Source organism: Ursus maritimus, unplaced genomic scaffold (genome assembly GCF_017311325.1).
Source record: "Ursus maritimus isolate PB19 unplaced genomic scaffold, ASM1731132v1 scaffold_23, whole genome shotgun sequence".
Taxonomy (NCBI): Eukaryota; Metazoa; Chordata; class Mammalia; order Carnivora; family Ursidae; genus Ursus; species Ursus maritimus.
The window spans coordinates 6196322-6216409 of NW_024424786.1; the positions used below are offsets into that span (position 1 = coordinate 6196322).

The 20088-nt window shown below is 48.9% G+C and overlaps 1 protein-coding gene across 5 annotated transcripts in view; it reads right to left on the reverse strand.

The window, feature by feature from the left end:
• The window catches only part of ABCC8 (ATP binding cassette subfamily C member 8), a 73261-nt gene that overhangs the window by 42757 nt on the left and 10416 nt on the right, over positions 1–20088 (reverse strand). For 3 of the 5 annotated variants that reach the window (XM_040638866.1, XM_040638865.1, XM_040638864.1), the window contains exons 4-10: positions 19399–19565; positions 17483–17725; positions 16435–16623; positions 9676–9840; positions 6237–6392; positions 1898–2032; positions 1355–1517 (exon numbers count right to left, since the gene is read on the reverse strand). In XM_040638866.1, the coding sequence (XP_040494800.1) occupies positions 1355–1517; positions 1898–2032; positions 6237–6392; positions 9676–9840; positions 16435–16623; positions 17483–17725; positions 19399–19565 (1218 nt within the window). The remainder of the gene's footprint in view (positions 1–1354; positions 1518–1897; positions 2033–6236; positions 6393–9675; positions 9841–16434; positions 16624–17482; positions 17726–19398; positions 19566–20088) is intronic. The other 2 variants (XM_040638869.1, XM_040638868.1) reach the window with 1 other exon arrangement.

The following is a 20088-nucleotide window of genomic DNA, read 5'->3' on the forward strand; positions in this document are numbered from 1 at the left end:
CCCACGTAGGTGCCCAGCTGTTTTCTGTCTGAGCCATGCCTTTAACCTCAGGAGTGACCTCAGGAAGACACCCTACTCCAGGCCCCCATTTCACATCTGTAAAATAGTTCTCTCAGCTGGCAGAACACACTTTCTTCATGTCTCCTTGCCACATTCTATGTAACTTCCACAGATCTAGCTTTTAACTCACAAACGTTCTGTTTAGCTGTGTTAATTCATTTAAGCTTTACACTCGAGTCATTTGTTTTTTGTTTTTTTTCTCTCTGGGGGCTTCTCCTTGGCCCTTCCTACCATACTGGCTCTTCAACTGGACAGGCCAGGGAACCAGTGTGAGGTCTGCCAGCTGCTAACGACCTCCATCCCAGCCATGCAGCTGGGCAGTAAGCACAACAGGGTGGGTCCTTGGAAGCCACCTGACCAACTGTAAGATCAACGTGGACCAGGATTCCATCGGTCACCTGACCTCCATAAGCCCTGGCCTGACCTGGGGACCCCTGTCCTCCAAATTAGTTTTGATAACTACATTTTTAATTTCTAGAAGTCCTTTTGACTCTTTTCCCCCCAATACTTTTCTGTTTTACCTTATGGGTTTTACACCCTCCTTTAGCTCTTTAATTATTTTGAACAGGCTTATTTTATGCTGTCCTTCAGACCATCCTATCGTTTCCAGGTATCGAGGGAATAATTCTCTTCTTGTCTTGCATGCGATGTCTCTACTCGGGTGATACATTTTTCGCTGGTGGAGCCCCATGTTCTCTGGAAAGTAGTTGTAATATGTGTGTCTGCTGGGACCGTAGGAGTTTTACCAGTTTGGGTCTTTTTTTCCTGTGTGTATATTCTGGGCTTGGGGTTTCCTAACTACTTGGATTCGGTCCCTACATCTGTGAGTACCTCATGTTGGAACTTCTGTTCTTTAAGAAGAATGTTTCTCCTTCTCAGACCCCAGGTAGAGGGGAGCTTCCTTGGAGCTGCCCCAGGGCAATGAGTCCTCACACCCCGGAGAAGGCAAAACGTCTGCTGCTGATTCATTTAAGGCTGCCTCCCCATAAGAGATCAGTTCGCTGGAGTATAGAAGACCTCCCTCGTCTTTGTCATCAGTGTGTCATCGCTGTGTGAGGGCCAGCACAGTGCCCTGCTCACAGCAGGCTGGCGATCTACATTTGCTGGGTAAGTGACTGAGGACACCGTGACTTCTGGGGGCTCCACTCCAAGAGACAGTGTGAGGCTCCCCTGGATTGGGTGATGCCAAGGTCTCTTGTCTCCGCCACTTCTGCTCCCCCGCCCAAGCCTGGACCACCCTCTCCCAGCATAGAAGTAGCAGCGCGAGTGGGGCTGGCTGGTCGGGGGGACTCACTGGAAATGGACGTGTACACAGCAAAGGCCCTGAGGCTGGTCATCTCCTTCCGGCGGGTCATCTCCACGCGGGCGCAGAAGATGTTCTCCCAGGCGTACAACTTCAGCAGCTTGATGCCACGGAGCATCTCGTTGGTCTGCTTCAGCCTCTCGTTGGAATACTCCTGCCGGCCGTCCCCAGGTCAGAAAAGAGTCTCCTTTGCCCCCATCCCGCCCGCGAGGAAGGAGCCGAGTCGATGCCCACTTCGCAGACAATGCCCAGCTCCTGTGCCCACAGGGATGCCCCCTGCCTTCTCCATTCATCCCCGTTCACAGACAGAGAAACTGAGGCCTGGCCAGTGACGTGATCTGCTTAAGGTCCGTGATAGCGCATGCGTGTGTGTGCGTGTGTGTGTGTGCGCGCACGTGCCCCTGTGCATGGCTGTGTGGCGGCATCTGGGGGAAGAGGGAGGAGCCTCGCTGATGTACAGGGAGAAGGAGCAAGCAGCCGCATGGGGAAAGGATGGGGAAAGGGGCCATGAGCACACCCGGGACACCCACTCACCAGTGTGCTCCGCTGGGCCTGGGAGAGCTTGGTGGCCACGAAGTACTGCACAGGGGCCAGTAGGATGATGACCGCTGCCCCGATCAAGGCGCTGACGCCGAGGATGTAATAGAGCAGAATCACCCCCACGACGATCTGAGGGAGGGCCGTGGGGCTGAGTTTCCTCTGACCTGGTGGCTGCCCCGGGGGAGGGGGTGCTGTCCCCTAGGGAGGGGCATGCCTTGGCGCCCAGGGGTTCCGGCTGTCCCCAGGGGGCCAGAGGGGGAGGTGTGACAAAGCAGTTTCTGAAAGAGTGACTAACATGATGGGGTCTCGCACAAGCCGTGGCTTTCTGGGCTGATCTCCAACTGCATTTGTCTGCCAGCCTGCTGAAGCGTGAACTCTCTCCAAATCTACCTTCCAGATGGGCGTCTCAGAGCTGAGGTTGCACAATGAGTGTAACAGCACCTTTTGTTCTGTTTGCTGGCTGGTGAGGCTGACAGGTCCCTCCCGTGGGGAGAAAAGTGACATATGAGCACAGGGGCGCTGCTGTGTCTGAGCCGGACAAAACCGGTCCAGGGGCTCGGAGCTCAAGGTGCATTCTTAGGCTTCTGGCACCTTTTTAAAGATAAAATACGAACTGTCTTCTATTAAGCTAAGACATACATAAGAAAATGAAAATGATCTCTTAAATTTGTGCCATACCGTAGAGTGGCCTTTGGATTAAAATAGAAGTTTTTATAATTCTTAGAGGCAGATACACTTTATAATCTATAATACATATATACATTATATACGTGAAGGCTGGTGTCTTCACTTTTTCAGTGAATCTGGCAAGTATTCTCTGGAAAGAGAATTATTCTGTTTCTAGCTTTATGCAAACGCCCGCCTGCTTCTGAATATTTATGAGAAGTGTAAATTACCCTTGCCAGCCTCTGAAGCATCAAGATGACAATTTCTCAGGTTGCCTTCAAAGGCAGATGACTCTAAATTCAGGGCTTATTCTAAAGGAACAGATGTGCTGTCTTCCTTAATTGGAAAAAAAAAAAAAAAGTCTGCCTGGGTTGGCCCTGTACTCCCCGAGCCCTACATGAAATTGGCAGTAAGCTCCTCACACTACCTCAAGGACAGAGGAGCGGGTGGGCGGCTCTGTAATTTCTATGAATCACAGAATACCTCTTGTGTTAGCGGGATCTTAGAGGCTGGCAAGTGACCCCTTCACCACCTGCCTCCCAGGGTCTCACCGATGTTAAATGCTGACACAGGGGTGCAGAGGAGCGTGTTGGGAAATTAAGAACCTCCTACTCCTGCCCAGCTCTGCTCACATCACTCCAACCCCAAAATTATCCCTGGCATCCGGTCGTTTCATTAGGTGTCCTCATATGGAGGCAGTCAGGGCCTCGCTCAGTAGCTTGTAGAGCCAGACAACAAGGGAACTTCCAGAGCACTCCCAGAGTCACCACCATGGCACCTGCTGGGGGTCGGTGCCCGAATCCCCAGCACCTCCAAGCGCTGGCAGCTGCTGGACCAGGACCTGGAGACATAGCTGCTGCTTCTGCCGGGCTCCTTCTCACCTTCCGCCCACCCCTTGTCACGCTCCCCAAATTCTTCTGTCCAGTCCTCTAATCTGCAGGGGTCTGAGGAGACCCCCGCCTCCCCCAGGAAGAATAGACCAGAAATCAGGGATTCTGAGTATGCAAAGCAAGTGTGGGGAATCCAAGGGCTATTGTAGCCCCTATTTGCAAGTTAGGAAAGTGATCTAATATAGTAGTGGGGAGATCGTAGTCCCTGGGGTCTGCAGGCCTGAGTTTGAATGCAGTCCCAGCACTTAGCTGTGCAATCTTAGGCAAGTCACTCAACCTCTTTGAGTTTCAGCTTCTTCATCCTTAAAATGGTGATTTTTTTTTTTTTTTAGAGAGAGAGAGCACACATGAGTGGGGGGGAGGAGCAGAAGGAGAAGCAGACTGCCCACCGAGTGGGGAGCCCGACACGGGACTCGATCCCAGGACCCTGGGACCATGACCCGAGCCAAAGGCAGAGGCTCAAGCGACTGAGCCACCCAGGCGCCCCTATAATGGGGATTTTAATGCCCACTGAGCAGGACTGCTATGAAAATTAAATGAATATATATGATAAGCATATATATTAGAATAACACCTGGCACATAATTAGAGATCAAGACCAGGTTGGTAACCCTCTTTTTACAAACAAACAAACAAACAAACAAACAAACAAACAAACAGGCCTTGTGGGAACTCTGTCACTAGGGAACCACAGAAAGGAGATATCTTCGAATAGGGCTGCTACCAGCTCACTGTGCGGCCCACCCTCTCCAGGCCTCCAGTGCCTGCGGGATGAGGAATCAAAGAAGTCCCCACTCTTGCCAGGTTCCTTCACACGGCGTTCATAAGCTTCAGGGGGCCAGCAAAGCCCCTGAAATGGTAGGCAAATGTGTGCATGCACATTGGTTTTCTGAGAAGGTTTCATTAGATTTTCAAAAGTATGTGTAAATCAGAGGTTGCCTAGGGCTGCAGGAGGGGATGGGGAGTGACTGCCAATGGCACAGGTTTCCTTTTGGGGTGATTCAAGTGTCCTAAAATTGTGATGATGGTCACACAGCTCCGAATATGCTAAAACCCACTGAATTGCGCACTTTAAATGGGTGAATTGTATCTTAATGAAGCTGTTATTTTAAAAAGTATATGTGACCAAAAAAAGAGAGAGATTAGACATGAAGGAGCACCTTGGGGCTAAAGCAGTGGAGCTCCTGAGCTGGTTTCAGTATTCTCGAAAGCCGCATGGCCTGTGGCCGGCCGGGCTGCACAGAGCATCCTGACTAGGTCGAAGGCACTGGGTCAGCTCTGGGTGGTAAGGTTGGGTCTTGAGGGTTGCTGAAAGCTCTTCTCAGTGGCAAGGGTACAGTGTTTCAGGAATTAAAAATGGAAAGCCAAATGATACTTCATGATAAATAAGCAAAGGTAAGTGATTCGTGGAGACAAAACCACCACACCCCGGTGTTGGGAGGGCTAACTGCACAAGCGAGAGAGGCTGGGGCAAGGGTTCTTAGTTTTTATTAGTCAGTATTGTTAGCAATGATGTGTGTGCCATAAACATTATAAGTAATAGTAATGATGACAATACGGTAGGTTTGGTGGACAAACTCTTTCAAAGGAGGTGGTTTAAGGGGACACAACAGAAACTGTTCTTGTGGATAAAAGGCTGGTAACTGTATTAGATGAACTCTCTAGGCCCTTCTATAGCTTCTATAGTCACTGATCCATTTTGGCAGAGAAGAGGGGTGGACAGGGGTCTAGGCGTGGGTAAGTGGTAATAGGGACGGGCATATAGGGCTGTCCCCATAAAAAGGACCATCAGATTCCCTGCCCTACCTCCCCATCAAGATGCCTAGCTGACTCCCTGTGCAAGCCTCTCCTTCTATTTTCCTTTAATATCTTTCAAATATAAGCTTTATGGATAAGAAGGACCAATAGAAATCAGTTGAGATTAAGGGACTTATGGAATTTGCAACCCAAGGAACAATGGATTCTGGAATGATAAAGTCCTCACTCACCCCAAAGTGTGCAGTTTCGAGGGATCTGATATTTACTTAGTCACTACTCTGTGCCAGGCACTCTGCTTGGTGCTTTACTTACGTCATCTAATTGAATCATCATAGCAACTCCAGAGGGTAGGAATCATGTCCATTTCATAGATGAGGAAACTGAGGCCAGACCAAGGGTCAGGTAAGCCATGCTGAGGATTCTACTATCGTTGGGGGAGAATGCACCTCCTTCAGAGCCAGCCCCAAAGGTTGTCTGGCTTTAGAAAAAATCATGGTTTTGATTTTCAAAAATAATACACACTTATTGGAGAACTTAGAAATGCATAAAGAAATTAAAAACTACTGTAATCCCACCATGTGGCCTTCTAGTTCTTTTTTCTGTGTGTATCTGTGCAAATATGTATATACACATACTTTCCAATTCAGTGCGAAGCTCACTGCATATACTATTTTGTAACTTTTTTGGCTTAAATATACATCATGAAGTTTTTCAATGTAATTAAGTACTTTGCTGCAACATAACTTTTAAGGTCTGCAAAAGTGTTCCACATATGATTATTCTATAATTTTTAAAAGTTGACTGCTTTTTAAAAACCTTAATGACAAGAGAGATGGCTAGACCACTTGCCGAGCATGAGACCGTACAGGGAGCCAGGGGTACACCTTATGGAGACCCCAAAAGGGTGGAAGGTGCAGGCAAACATGGAATGGAAGATGGTGAGCTCCTAGTCACTGGGCATGTACCAGAAGATTCCGACGTCGTGCCCTCCACCCCCACCGCAGACACGCATCCCTTACCTGGACTGGCATAGCCCAGAGGTTTGGGCACAGGAAGAAAAACCACATGAGCTGGTTGGTGTCGATGGCAACCAGATTGCAGATCTGCGCGGCTGTCATTTCCCCCATGGATAGGTTGGAGGTGGACAGGTGCATAATTTTGTTGTAAATCTTGGTCTGGAAATGAGAGTAGAGTGTTCCACATTTGTCATCATCATCATCCTAATCCCTCTCCCAGATGCCATGTGTCCACAGTGTACCAGTACCTTCTCACACGTTTCTCCACGGAGCCCCAGAGCAGCTCTGTAAGGGGGCCAATTGGAAAATTAGTGTTCCAATTTCACACGTGAGGTAACTAAGGCTCAGAGAGGTAAAGGCTTTGATTATAGATCAAGTAAATCAGAAAGGCAGCATTCAAATGAGGAATCCACGCCAGCATGGCAAGCTACTTCCCCAGCAGAGCAAGACCTCTCCCCTGGGGACAGGACTTAATTAGCTCTTAAATCTTAAAAGCAGATCTTCATGTCCAGTTGTATTCTTGACTAGCCAGAGGCCAGTGGAGAACACGCTTCCGAGCCATAAAAATGATAAAGTGGGGCAGCTGTCTGTATACATGTGGCTGTCTTCAGCGGGGGGCGGGGGGGCGGGTATGCTTCGAGACCAAGTCCTGACTTAACGGAGCCTTGAAACAGAACAGGCGGTCAGCCTGGGGAAGGTCTTATGTGACAGGACATACAAGTGTCTATCAGCCCCACCACCACTGGGAGGCCGGGTACCTGGAGCACCTTGCTCTGTCTCTCCAGGGCAGAAGGGGAGCAGCCGTGGTAATGGGAGAGCTCTGAGCCTAAAAGCTCTTTGTGCAGAGTGAGCATGCCTCCTAGAAAGATGGCAGTTTTCAGGCTGTGTGCTCTTAAACAAGGAAAAATGCATTCCCATCTTCGATGCCCTAGGGACGCCTGTTCTTAAATGAAATTCTATTGTGCATTCGTTGTAAGGTGGATGCCCAGCTCTCTTAATTCATCTTTTGTGAAACCCAGGCTTTTTTGTGGGTCAGGTTTGCTTAAAGCATGAATCTATTCTATGTCTTGTTGTGAGTTTGTATACACCACGGGTAAAATTTAAAATAATGGCAATGACATTTTTTGACAGATCTACGTACAACTAGGTTACGTGAAATCAGTCTAGAAAGAATAATAATAAATCTAGTTTTAGTGAGGTAGGAACATAATCTATCAAAGAAAGCATTATTCAGTAAAGACCAGAATATACAGAAATATGTAACTAATAGCTGGTGTATCGAAAAATTATACAACTAATACAAGAATTTTGCTTAATAACTTCTTATGCAAGAACTGTGGTTATTCTCAAACTCATGAAGACATGGACCTATATCTATAATTTTACGTAAATCTCTGAAAAAAAGAAGTTTTATTTTTCTAATTTGTTTCCATAATTAATGCCAGCATTTTCTTTTTTTTTTTTTTAAAGATTTTATTTATTTATTTGACAGAGAGAGACAGGCAGTGAGAGAGGGAACACGAGCAGGGGGAGTGGGAGAGGAAGAAGCAGGCTCCCAGCGGAGGAGCCTGATGTGGGGCTCGATCCCACAACGCCGGGATCACGCCCTGAGCCGAAGGCAGACGCCCAACGACTGCGCCACCCAGGTGCCCCTAATGCCAGCATTTTCTTTTCATAGCATATGAATTTAGCTCTCCTGGATTCAGACAGTTTGATAAAAACAATTACACGCTAATACATTTAAAACCCATTTTTGGCTCTTTTAGTGTAATTAGAAAATACTGGGCCAGTGTGTAAGTTATGACATACAAACAGAAAGATTTAATTACAAAACTGTTTGACTACAAAACTCGCTGTCGTCTATGGCGGTATGGGCCTGCCAGTCAATGGAAGGGTCTGTGCAGAGGCTGGAATTTTCAGAGAGGTTTTCTGAACTGAGGAATAGCTTGGTTCCTCCTAGCTCTGAGCCCCTATGAAACTCAGAGGGTCTCAGATTTCCTGGGCTCTTTCCCCCATTCTCATATGATGACATGCCTGAGGAAATGACTCTGTTTTCTCAGTGAAAAACCACTGGGGATGGGCAGCGTTGTCATGTACAGAAGCACAGGTTGTGCACTACACAACTCCAGGGGGCACCATTCGCAAGGACTGTATTAAGATCACCAGAGTTTGGACCCTGGCACGGTCCCCAGGCCAGGCCATCCCCTTCTTCTCTCAGGCCCTTTTCTGTAAAGCCTCTGATCCTGGCTCCCAAAGGACTGGTTGGTGTTAATAATTCTGAGGAACATTTCTGTCCTGAAGTATGAGGTGGCTTTGGGTTTAGTCACAACTGCCAAGTGTTCTACTGACTTCATGGGAATTTCTGGGTATGGTAGAATCAACTAGTTGTCCCCCAGGATCCATTCTCTCCTTTCCACAAGAAGAATTTCTAGCAGGACTTATATGGCTGTCAAGAATAAAGACCACACTTTCTAGCCTCTCTAGGTATGGCCTGGTGGCCAAGTTCTCATCGATGGGGTGAGAGAGAATGTGTGCAACTTCCGCATTATGATTTTAAAAGAAGGCAGCATTCCCTGCTGTTGCCCCACCTTTCTGCTCTTGCTGGTTTAAGTGTAAGCCCAATAGTGACAATGCCAATAGCCACCTTCAACCATAAGACAAAAGTCACGTGAGAGCAGCATTCCAGAAGGAGCCAAGGTCTCTGATGAGCACGCCGCTGCCATACCAGCCCTGACTCAGTGTGAAAAACAAACTTTTATCCTGTTTAAACCACTATCACACCAGGTCTCCTCATCCCAACAGCGGAACCAAAATTCTAAAGAAAACACTAGGGCTTAGACAGCTCTCATCACTGCCTTGCTTAAAACTGCCCTGAATCCTTCCTGATTTTGATCATCCTTTCAACCCACACTGAGAAGGAAGCCACCGGGGGAAGAAGCAAGAACCTAGACCTAAGGGACTTAGTGGGCCAGATAAATCTTGTTAGGACCCAAGATTTAAGAATTCAAATTGATATTCGAGGCTATTGAGATCTGCCAAACTCAGTTTTTGTTGTTGTTGTTGTTGTTTTTTTTTTTTTTTTTTGGACTCAAAGAAGATGGTGGCAGAACCCTGGAACAGAATCTGGAGGATTCTGTCTGCATGTGCATTCAGCAGGAAAGAGTGAGGTGAGCCCTTCGTGATGCCTGTCCCACTCAAGGCCAAGAAGGTGACATCACAGAGCCAGTGCCAGGCAGAACCAGGGCTGGACCTCCCACACTCCCCGAGTCCAGCCCAAGGCACTTTCCACTCTCCTACACTCTGCTTTGTCAACAGTTATTATTCCAAAGCACTGCTGAAGGGCAACAAAAAAAATAAACTCACCGCAGAATCATTCTTGAGTGCCCGTGAGGACGAATAATGTGGATTTTACTGCGAAGTGAAAACATCATTAGCCAAGTACCTGTATTGCTCCTCTCAAGTTAATTCCAGTTTCAATGGCAACATAGTAGGATGCTTGCAGAAATGTTCTTTGGAGTAGGAGGGCGAGGAACAGAAGCACGGCTAGGACGTAGGCATTAGCAAGGAACTCTTGGGATGAGACAAAGTAAACCCCGAGAAACTGCGTCTGTTGGAAAGAGAACGGTCAGAAAGATGACCGCCATTAATACCTGTTACTGTGTCACGGTGGCCACTATTATAGGACCCTCCATGCTTGTAAAGCCTGTGCAGCTGTGTATAAGGGCAAAATAAGACTGCTAAATACAACTAAACATCCTTCTAGCCACAGGGAGGGGGTTGCCTATACCCTCTTCATCCTCCTACCTAGCAGAACAGAGTGTGGCCCAGTTCTAACCTCGTGCCCATAAATATGACTTTCAGCTGTGTGGCCACCAGGCCCAGGGGAGCTCACTCTGAATGGAGCAAGAATAAACAGAGCAAATCACAGAGCAGCCCAAACCAGAACTGCTTGAACAAATCCCACAATGTGTGTTCCCTGCTACAAAAAAACCTGGAATGAGCTGGGTTTTGTCTGACACTCACCAACAGCCTGCCCTGTAGAAATTTCTGGGGAGAAAAGGCCAGTGGGAAAACTGTAGTGCTCCCAGGCGAGGTGGAAACTCATCACCTATGATGGACTGAGAAGATTTCAGAAGCCCCCCGGTCTCGTGGGCTGCCGGGACCTCCTTTTAAATTGTCCCCTTGCTACACTTCCAGCAAGATCCCAGATGATAAGCACTGGGAAAAAAACCCAAACGTTTTGATTCTGTTGCTAAAGATACCAGGAAACAACAGCATGTCTGTTTCCAAATTCAGCATCAACAGCTCCCAGGAAAACTTTGATCCTGATTAAGTCCTTTGCTCCCCAGCAGAACCACATCAATGTTTCCATGAAGACAGCACTGTCCCCTTCCTGAGACTCTGCCCTGAACTCTGAAAGCTATTTGCAGGGTGTGGGAGCTGCAGGGTGAAGGGTGGTGGGAACAAAGTGATGAGAAGGAGTCTGAGGGCACGTATCTGGCCAGGATCAGGCCCACGTGGTCAGAACGCCAAGAGGAGTCTTTTTCCTAGAGTCAGAAATTCCTAGATCATGGATACAAGGCTTTCTGATAGTAGAAAGATCTTGCTTCTTAGTTCAACTGGGCCTTCTCAACCAGCCCTCACTGCTTCGTGGAACTTACAACTATCTCGCCCTGGCTCTGTGGGACAGGAGTCTTTTCCTTTTGGGGGCAGCAGGAAGCAGACACAGAGAGACCATTCAAGTCTCGTAGAGGAAGACCCTACCGAGGCCTGAAGTCCCCAACTCTGTCTCATTTGTCAAAGTACCAGAGGAAAAGGCAGAGAGAGAAGGTAGGAAGTGTGGCGGGGGAGGGTGGGTTGGAAGCAGCAAAATGGACCTTAAAATTAGGCTGCCGGGGTTGTGACCTGACTTGGCAGGGAAGCAAGGTGCAGGACACAGTATTTCTCAGGGGCAGAACTCCATCCTCACAATACACCAGTGCGAATACCATTATAACCCTAATTGCATGTACACGGAAATGGAGTGTCAGCATGACTACATGGCTGGCTCGAGGTCGCATGCTGATGAGGCAGAACACGGGAACATGAACCTGTGGGATGCCAAAACACTACCCTAGATCACCGTGCCCAAAACACTCACCCGGCCTCTTGACCTTGAGACCCCTATTGTCAGCTACACGTTTGTAGGGGACAGACCCAAGGCCACGTGGCTGGTTCCAGGTCAAAGATGAAGGCTTGGGAAGACCTCGTCCTATTTAACATACTTTGGAACTCTTTGGTTCTACCATCTTCGACAGAGACCCAGCTCTGGAGAATGGAGTCCATTATGTTAAAGCAACAACGCACATTCTGGGAATTTACTCCACAAGAAATCCTTAAACATGAGGAAATGAAGGTGTTCTATCTCTGGGTTACAGCAGGGCGAGAGGTGAAAAGCCATGTCCACGCGCACCCACAGGGAATGACTGGGAATATTCTGATGCTCGTGGGAACGCTGACCACCACGAAAGCTCTCGAGCAGTGTGGAATGCCACACGTGTGCTGTCTCACAATGATCAGAAAACACATGGGCTGGAGAATGAGGACTTGAAGAATCACCTGATCACGTTATGTTGGTTAGAGTATGGGTGGCATTTATTAAATAGGCTCATTATTTGTACATTTTTAGCAAAGCAACTAATTCCTTTTTGACAACTTTAAAGGCAAAACCTGGGCCCCTTCCCCCAACAACACACACGCTATTGGGTCAGAAACTATATTTCTTTGGATCAAGAACTTTGTGGACTCTTAAAATGAAAATCTCCCTGCAGGTCTAAGTCATTGGGACGTTATTGGATCTCTCTTCAAAGAGACAGCTTAAAAGAGATGGAGACCAGAAGAGCTAAGTTTTTATTAAGAAGTGGGTCCTAGACTAGCCAAAGAGACCCGGGGTCCTGCCCAAGGAAGGCAGGCCCTGGGAAGCTCTAAATAGGTGTGAGGGCACAGACCCTGCCCAGCACCTTGAAGGCTGGAGAGAAAAGACCAAGGACCTACAACTGGACATGAGAGTTAAACGCTTCAGAAGATCAGACGCCATAGTCTAACACTTTCACAAGCTCTCAGGGAAGAAACTGTTGGTTTCCAGGGGTTTCCCCACTAGAAACTAGGACTCTTGACTCTACTGTTTTGACTCCCATTGCCCCTGCCTGGCCAGAGGTATGACTGGAAAGGCCCCCTTCCCTTGTTCTCTAGAGCTTAATGGACAGGGATCACGTGGGCTTTTGCTTCTTATTTGGGCAGGAGCCAGAAGGCCAATTGCTCATAGGTCCTAGCCCTGGAAGGCTCTGGGAAAAAACGATGACAACCATCTTTGATCACTCATGGACCAACGTACCCACCCATCCTTCTCTAACCATTTAACATGGTGGTTTAGAGCCTGGACTTAGAGGTTAGCCATATCTGAGTTTGAGTCCTGACTTGTTATATACGAGCCACTGTGTCCTTTGTAAGTACCTCAATCTCCCTGAGCCTCAGTTTCCTCACTGTAAAATGAGGCCAGGAAGGGTTTCTACCCAGAGAATTGTTGCGAGAATTCCGTGCAATAATGCAGGTAAAAATATCTAGTAAGCATAAGCATTCAGCAGGTGGTAACTTCTGTATGATTCCCTGAAGTATCATGTCTCCTGTGTCTCCTGGGTGTCAGGCATGGAGCTGGGTGCTGGGCACAAGGAGGGCAAATAATGCAGTTCCTGTCTTAGGGGACTCAGGGTCGACCTGGGAAAGAGACCAAGGGTGTTGGATGGTGCAAGTCCAGGATATTATGGGAGCACAGAGGAGGGGCATCTCATCCAACCAGAGGGAGTCTTCCTAGAGGAGGCGACATCTGAGCTGAGTCTTGGGGGTGGAGAGGCGCTAGTGAGATTAAGGGAGGCATGCCAGGCCAGAGCAGCTGCGTGGGCATTGTCATGAAGAGACCAACCCACACACTGACATCACAAAGTCACAGAAATGCATATCAATTTCCGCAGTCACCCACAGTGATAGCTACAAATACGCGTACCCAAATGAAGACATAGACACACATGGAGAAAGATAAACCAAGAGACACAGGACAAACAGAAGGACATACATACAGAATTAGAAACAGTTCCCAGGAGAACTCATTCAGAAACAAACACATACACACTCACGAACCCACACCCGTTTCCCCTCTGAAGTTAGTGGCTGTTGGGAGCTTTGGCCCTCAGACCAAACCCATACTGTTCTTTCTCTGCTCAGCTGACAGCCTAGAGCAGAGCTTGGCAGTTTTTTATGAATCCAGGTCCCTGGCCCTGCAGCCAGATCAGTGGCGTCTATGGCAGGTGACAGATTGTGGGTGGGGGTTAGGTGGGAGAGGGGGCTGGAGAGAGAAAGGTCATGGGCTGCACCCAGCCTGGGTCCCAGCTTTCCCTGGGGAGTGACAGAGGAGACAGGAGCGTGGAATTAAAGAAGAAATAATGTTTGTCCTCGCGGATGCCAAGGGCAGTGTGATTCTTGCCAACTGCTAGTGTCCTGGAGAGGGAAGAGAGGACAGGAAGGGCCTGACAATGAAGTAAACAATGGCGCCCCGCTGTGCAGCCTGCAGCCGCAGGGATGGAGCCTGAGCCCAAAGAAGGGCTTTCTCACAGAGGGTTGTTCACGGAGAACTTCCTCTTCCGTTCATAAAGACCAGAACACCACCCGTCTCTCTGGGTGAGAGCTGCTGGGAGGCAGGGGGATGAACCAAAGGACCTCAGTAAATGACCCCTTTCCCCCATTTTCTGCAGCCAGAAGCCCAAATGAGAAGTAAGTCATATCCCAGGCAACCACACGATTGAGGATTCTTTGTTGCTGACACTGGAGACTTATATTTACTTTCACCTCTCGTTTCAGTGTCTGTAATTTGCTGATTGCATTTGGGCTGCAGGAAACAAATATTAAATCTGATAAGGCCTGCTGCCACTGAGGCAGAGCCATCTGCCTCGGGGATTTATGGACTGACAAAGAACCAGGACAAGAGCATTCCAATGAGAGGGCAGTAAATCCCTGCGTTGGTAGATAAATAAAGAGAAAAGAGACGTTCAGATGAACTACAACTCCAAGTGTTGTCCTCCCTACCTCTTCGGCACATCCTGCCTCAGAGTTCTCTCTCTAGGAGAATCCCACCAGAGTTCTGGGAGACACAGGAAGAAGACAACGGTGAGCACAAGCTGAGAAGGGCTCCGGCCAGTGTCGCTTCCCTCCTGATAGTAGCACCGGGCTCTTGCTGCCGTGGGATTATCAATGTAGAATATTCTGGAATCCTCTAAGGTCAGACTAGAACTGAAGGTGACACTGTTGTAGACAAGAGAAGCCGCCCTTTCCTCTCTTGAGGCCAAGTACAGTTCAGAGGCTCAAAAGCCAGAGAAGGCCGCAAAAGCCATCAGGGTCTAAATAGGCAAGAAGAGTCCTCACGTCCTTGTTGAACTAGAAGTCTGCCCATGTGAGCCTGGCTAGCTCCTACTCCTATGTCAAGGCCCCAATCAAATACTTGTTCCTTTATGAAGCTGTCCATGACCACTGGCTGAGTTAGTCACTTCCTCTTCCCACAGTTCTCCATATATACCCCCTAATAGCAGTGTTGAACACACAGTAGAAAAATCTTTTATTTAGATTTCTCTCCTCCAGTGGATTTCACAATCGTTGCAGCCAGAGGTGCTGACTTGATGATAGTAAGTCAATTTAGCATGACAGTCCTAAGCACCCACACTCGGGAGTGAAAGAGACTTGCATTCAGATCCCGACTCTGTCGCAAAGGAGCTGAGAAACCCTAGGGAAAGTTACTTAACCTCTCTGTGCCTGAAGTCCCTCATCTGTAAAATGGGGATAAAATATCTACCTCGGGAGTTGTATGGTATGTGAATTATAGCCCAACAGAGCTATTACCAAAAAAAAAGTACTTACCCTAAAAGGTTGTGTTAGGCAAGAAATGAGACGGCACATGGGTAACTCCCACAAGCAGCCAGGCACGCGTTAGGTGGTCGGTGCGTGGTTGTTATTATAGTTAATAGGCCCCATCATAACCACTGCCTCTCGATTCCCATAGCCAACCTGGGCCTGGCACACAGTAGGGTTCAATAAGTGTTTGCTGAATAAATCAGACAGACTTCGAATGTCTCGTATTCCTGACCAGAAGTGCTCAGCGGATTAATTCTACCCCTGGGAAAAATTAATATAAACCACCGGAGGATTAAATGCTCTCGGCGATCTTAGAGCCAATGAGATGAGTAGTGTGACACAAGGGAGTGTCATAAATCATTAAGATCCCTAATTAGCAATTCTCAGCATCATTTTTGGACTGTTTCTGGTTAAAAGTTTATAATGATATTCCTGCTGGGAAAATAAAACTCTGAGTCTTGTTAGAGGTGAAAAGTTTTCCATTTTGTGACCATCTGAACCTAAGTGGCGGCAAAGAAACAGATGAAGGAATTCAGTACCCCACCCCCAACCCCAGAGTGGATGCTACTGCCCAAAGCAGGGAAAATAAACCCCCAGAAAGATGTCCTGCCTCTTTGGTCCAACAGATTTCGGTCTGTAGCACCTTGAAAGCTGCGAAGGCCATTAGATATCATCCAGTCCCATGAGTTTCAAGTACTTAAGACATGGAGTCCTTTCGTCAAAAAATTTTTAATGGGAGAGTCTAACATACTGATAAAACAGGGGAGTCTTTGAGTGAAATCTGGAATTGGGGGGAGAAACCCATGGAGGTTTCCCTCCCCCTCACCCCCAATAGCAGCCTCCAAGACTCACCTGTGGAACCTTGGATGCCACAATATACAGACAGAAGAAGACAGCCGTGAGAGGTTATTGACGTAAACGAAAGCCAACATACCCAACACGTCAGAGAGGCCGTAGACGCTGGGCAAACAAGTGCACTTCCTACAACTTTCTGAATGACTAACACCTGGGAGAGGTATTATGGCAGTGACGGCATGGTGAGGCGAGCACGGCACCATAAATCTTCCTGGGGCACCAGCTTGCCTCCTGGCATTTCTGCTAACCGGATGCAGAGGGTTCTAGAGGGAGATACTGCCAAGGGCTTTGTGCCAGTGTGGGGAGCTGACCCCGTGCAGCCAAAGTGCACACATGTTGGCCTCTCGCACATTCTCATGTCCAAGGGACAATCTCCCAAAGGGTGCTCTGCTCTCCCCTTGGGGCGGCCTACCTTGGGCTGGGAGACGCGGTTCTCCTTCCCAAGGTGATCCACAATGCCGAAGATGCACAGTGGCCCGGCGAAGCCCAGCAGGTCGGCCAAGATGCGGAAAGTGCTGCTGAGGACCAGGCGTCTCCCGAAGGCGTGGCAGAGCGCCTGCCAGATGGCCCGGGCCCCCTGCGTGCTCTGCGAGTCCTTCTGCTGCCCAGAGAGAGCCCACGGCCAGGTCAGAAAGGGCCGAGGGCCCGTTCGCGGCAGGGCCCGGCCTCCCAGGGAGTCCCTGGCTCCTGCTGCCTGGGGAAACCCAGTGGCCACATTTGCTGCAAACAGGTGAACTCCAGGAAGAAATCACGGGGTCGCCAAGTGCACAGTTAGGTGGGCCCTATCAACACCAACATGGTCCAGACGGGAAAACCGAGGCCAGTGCTCGATCAAGGTCACATAGCCGGTCAAGGACGATGTGATGAGCACAGCACTGCAATGAGGAAGTGGCATGGGGCACCCTCATTCGTCACCACCTGCGGCTGCATCTGCCTCAGTGTCTCCCCACTGTGCTAGCGCAGAGGCAGTGGAGGAACACGGGGCTGGGAGCTGGGAGACTGGTTCTCCACCTACCGCTGTGGCCCGGCTCTGGGCAGGGGCCTCCATTTCCATGGCAGTGCGGTAGGGAGACCCCTGCCCGGCTCAGCTTGTAGAGTTCTTGGAAGTATCAGGCCACTAAATGCCCCCCTTTAAAATGGGTGAAAATTCCCACCTTTCTAGTCACTGAGCTCTAGAAGGAAGAACATGGGACATGAGGGACTTCGGTGGGGTCACTTCCTTTCTCAGGGCCTCAGTTTCCCCCTCCGGACAATGAGGGTGTTAGCTCAGATGACCTAAATTGTAAGGGCTGTTCTAGCTGTGACTGCCCTATGAATCTTTACTACTGGACTTGTCCCCGGTTCACTGTGTGACTTAGGGCATCCCTACCAGGGGTTTGACCTGATGCCTTCTGAGGTCCCTGTCTGTGACTCTGACCTGGAGGGAGGGGAATGGACGGTGTGGCAGGGCCCCCACTGACCGCTTGGGTGTCGAAGGCCTCACAGAGCCGCTGGTAGTTGGTGAGGGCCCTCATGGCAATAGGCAGCTTCCCAATGGCTCGGAGATCAATGGGCTTCTTGTGGGCAGTCTTGATGAAAGCATTCATCCACCAGTAGGTGCCTTTGGACAGCAGGTTCACGAAGGGCTGCAGGAAGCGCACCCCCAAGTCCTGTAGGTCCTCAGGGGGCTTCACCTCCCTTGGTGACTTGAAGAAGATATATCTCTGCGGGACACACAGGTCACTGGGGACAGGTAAACGCAACTTCTCACCCCTCTCCACTTTGCCCCAAGAAAGATCTGGGGTTGTGACATCCCATCCTTGACCCTGTCCTTTAACATACGGGGCCATCTCTTGCCTATTCCCAGGAGAAGGATCACTTTGCACCTGTTGGCTACCAGTGCCAGGGCCTCCTGACTTATAACTCTTCCTTGAAGTCTACAGTGAATCCCCTTGGCTGGGTTGGATTGGGTTGAAGTTGGATTGGGGAAGAGCAGAATCTCCCGTATACCATCCCATGTATCACAGACCTAACGACATGACCATGTTTCATGTTGGGTTTGCAGAACATGGAGTCATGCAAACCTTGGCTCAAATCCTGCCTCTTCCACTTACTAGCAAGGTGTCTTTGGACAACTCTCATCTAAAAAGTTCCCCTGTCTAAAAAGTGGGTGGTAGTCGCATCCCAGGGGTGCTGTGAGGGTCAGTGGAGGCAGGGAATGTAGTTGGCCTTTGTACCCTGTACATCACCAACTAAAACAGGGGTGCCAGCGAAATGCAAATTCAAGTAACGAGCACTTCACACTCATCACCCCAATGGGGCTGGCCCCATTGCTCGTTGGGGGCAGGAAGAGGATTTTCTGATGCCTTACTGGTAGATTATAGTCTTTCTGGAAGGCAATCTGCAATACTGATTGAAATTTAAAATACACAGACCCTTTGAACTAGCAGCTCCACTCCTTGGACTCTCTCCCACAGAAATAAAAGCAGCGATACATAAAGATATAAGTCTGTTTAATACACCATTATTTGGGAAGGCAGAAACTTGGCAATGAAGTGAAGGGCCATCGATTGGGTAATGGCTGAAGAAATTACTGCTCATCTACATGACGGAATATTATGCAGCCATTGAGAAAACTAAATTAGCCATACCAGACTTGGAGGGGGTCCCAAGAGAGATCTGGTGGGTGAGAAAAACAAGATGCAGAAAACTGTGTATAATATGATCCTATTTTTATAAAATGAATATTGAAAAGAAAAAGCTTTACTCTTATACGTGTTGAGAAAAAAGAACCTCAAATAGATACAAATATATGGTATTCTATTAATAAAACCAAGAGTGGAAGGGCACACGAGTTTGCTAATCCGGGTTACCTGCGGAAGGAAAGGTCCGGGAAGCGTCGCGTAGGGAGAGGGGAGAGAGGGAAAGGGGGCAAGCAAAAATGGTAATGAAACAAGACAAAAGACACGTGTGCAGCCACATTTACTCATTCAGGTATGTGAGTAACTATATGAATCCATTAAAATAACTCCCCTCCCCCAAAACAACAACAACAACAACAACAACAACTACAACAACAGAGCTCAGAGAAGCCAGTACTTGAAGCTCTTTTCCCTCTCTGATCTTTCAACCTTGGCTAACACTTCCTATCACTTCCATTCCCTCTGGGAGCTTGGGGGAGAGGGCAGCTGGACCAGATGGAACGTTCCTCTTGAACCTCTCCCACTGGTCTCCATTCCCCTTTGGGGGCAGCAGAGAGAGTCTGACTCCTTCTAGGGCTCGGCTGAGTAGTGGGGTGGGGCCCACACCCAGGGGCAGGACACTGATCGGAAGCCCCACCCTGGCCCAGGTGTGTCCAGAGGTGGGTGCTGGGGTGGCCCAGGAGTGGCCTGCTTACCCTCACCCTGATGACATTGACCTCCACGAGCAGCAGCAGTCCGTAGAGGATCACCAGCAGCCCCGTGAGGCAGAAGCGCAGCTGTGAGAAGCCGATGGAGTGGTCATAGAACTTGACGAACTTGATGGTCTTGGTGATGAAGGCCAGGGTCCAGTAGACTAGCAGGGCTGCAGGCGAGAGCACGTGTGTGTGGGTTCGCACGCGTATGCACTCATGTGTGTGCAAGGGTGTGGGAGAGAAGGGGAGAAAAGAAGTGTGTCAGGGAGGAGGCGTGTGTGTGAGTGAACGAGCCAACGTGATGGGTGTGAGTGCACATTGCTGAGTAAAGGACTGTGTGTGAATCTGTAGGTGTGTAATTTTGAGATGGTGTACGTACATTGAAACGTTCATGATGGGTATGTGCGAAACATTCATAATCTTGTAAGTCAAGCTGGTCAGCCAAATTTCCCCTTACAGTAATTAACAAATTATTTTTTCAGTTGAACTAAGTTGTGGGCGCTGTGCCAAGTAAGCACTTTAAGTATTATCTCACTTATTCCTTACAATCACCTTGTGAGGGGAGAACTGCCACCACCTGACTGAAGAGACGAAGGAAGCCAGGCTTGGGTAACGGATCGGTAAAGTGGCGGAACTGGGCCAGCCTGACGGGAGCCCATGTCCGGAGGCTCCATCCCATAACGGTTTGATTGT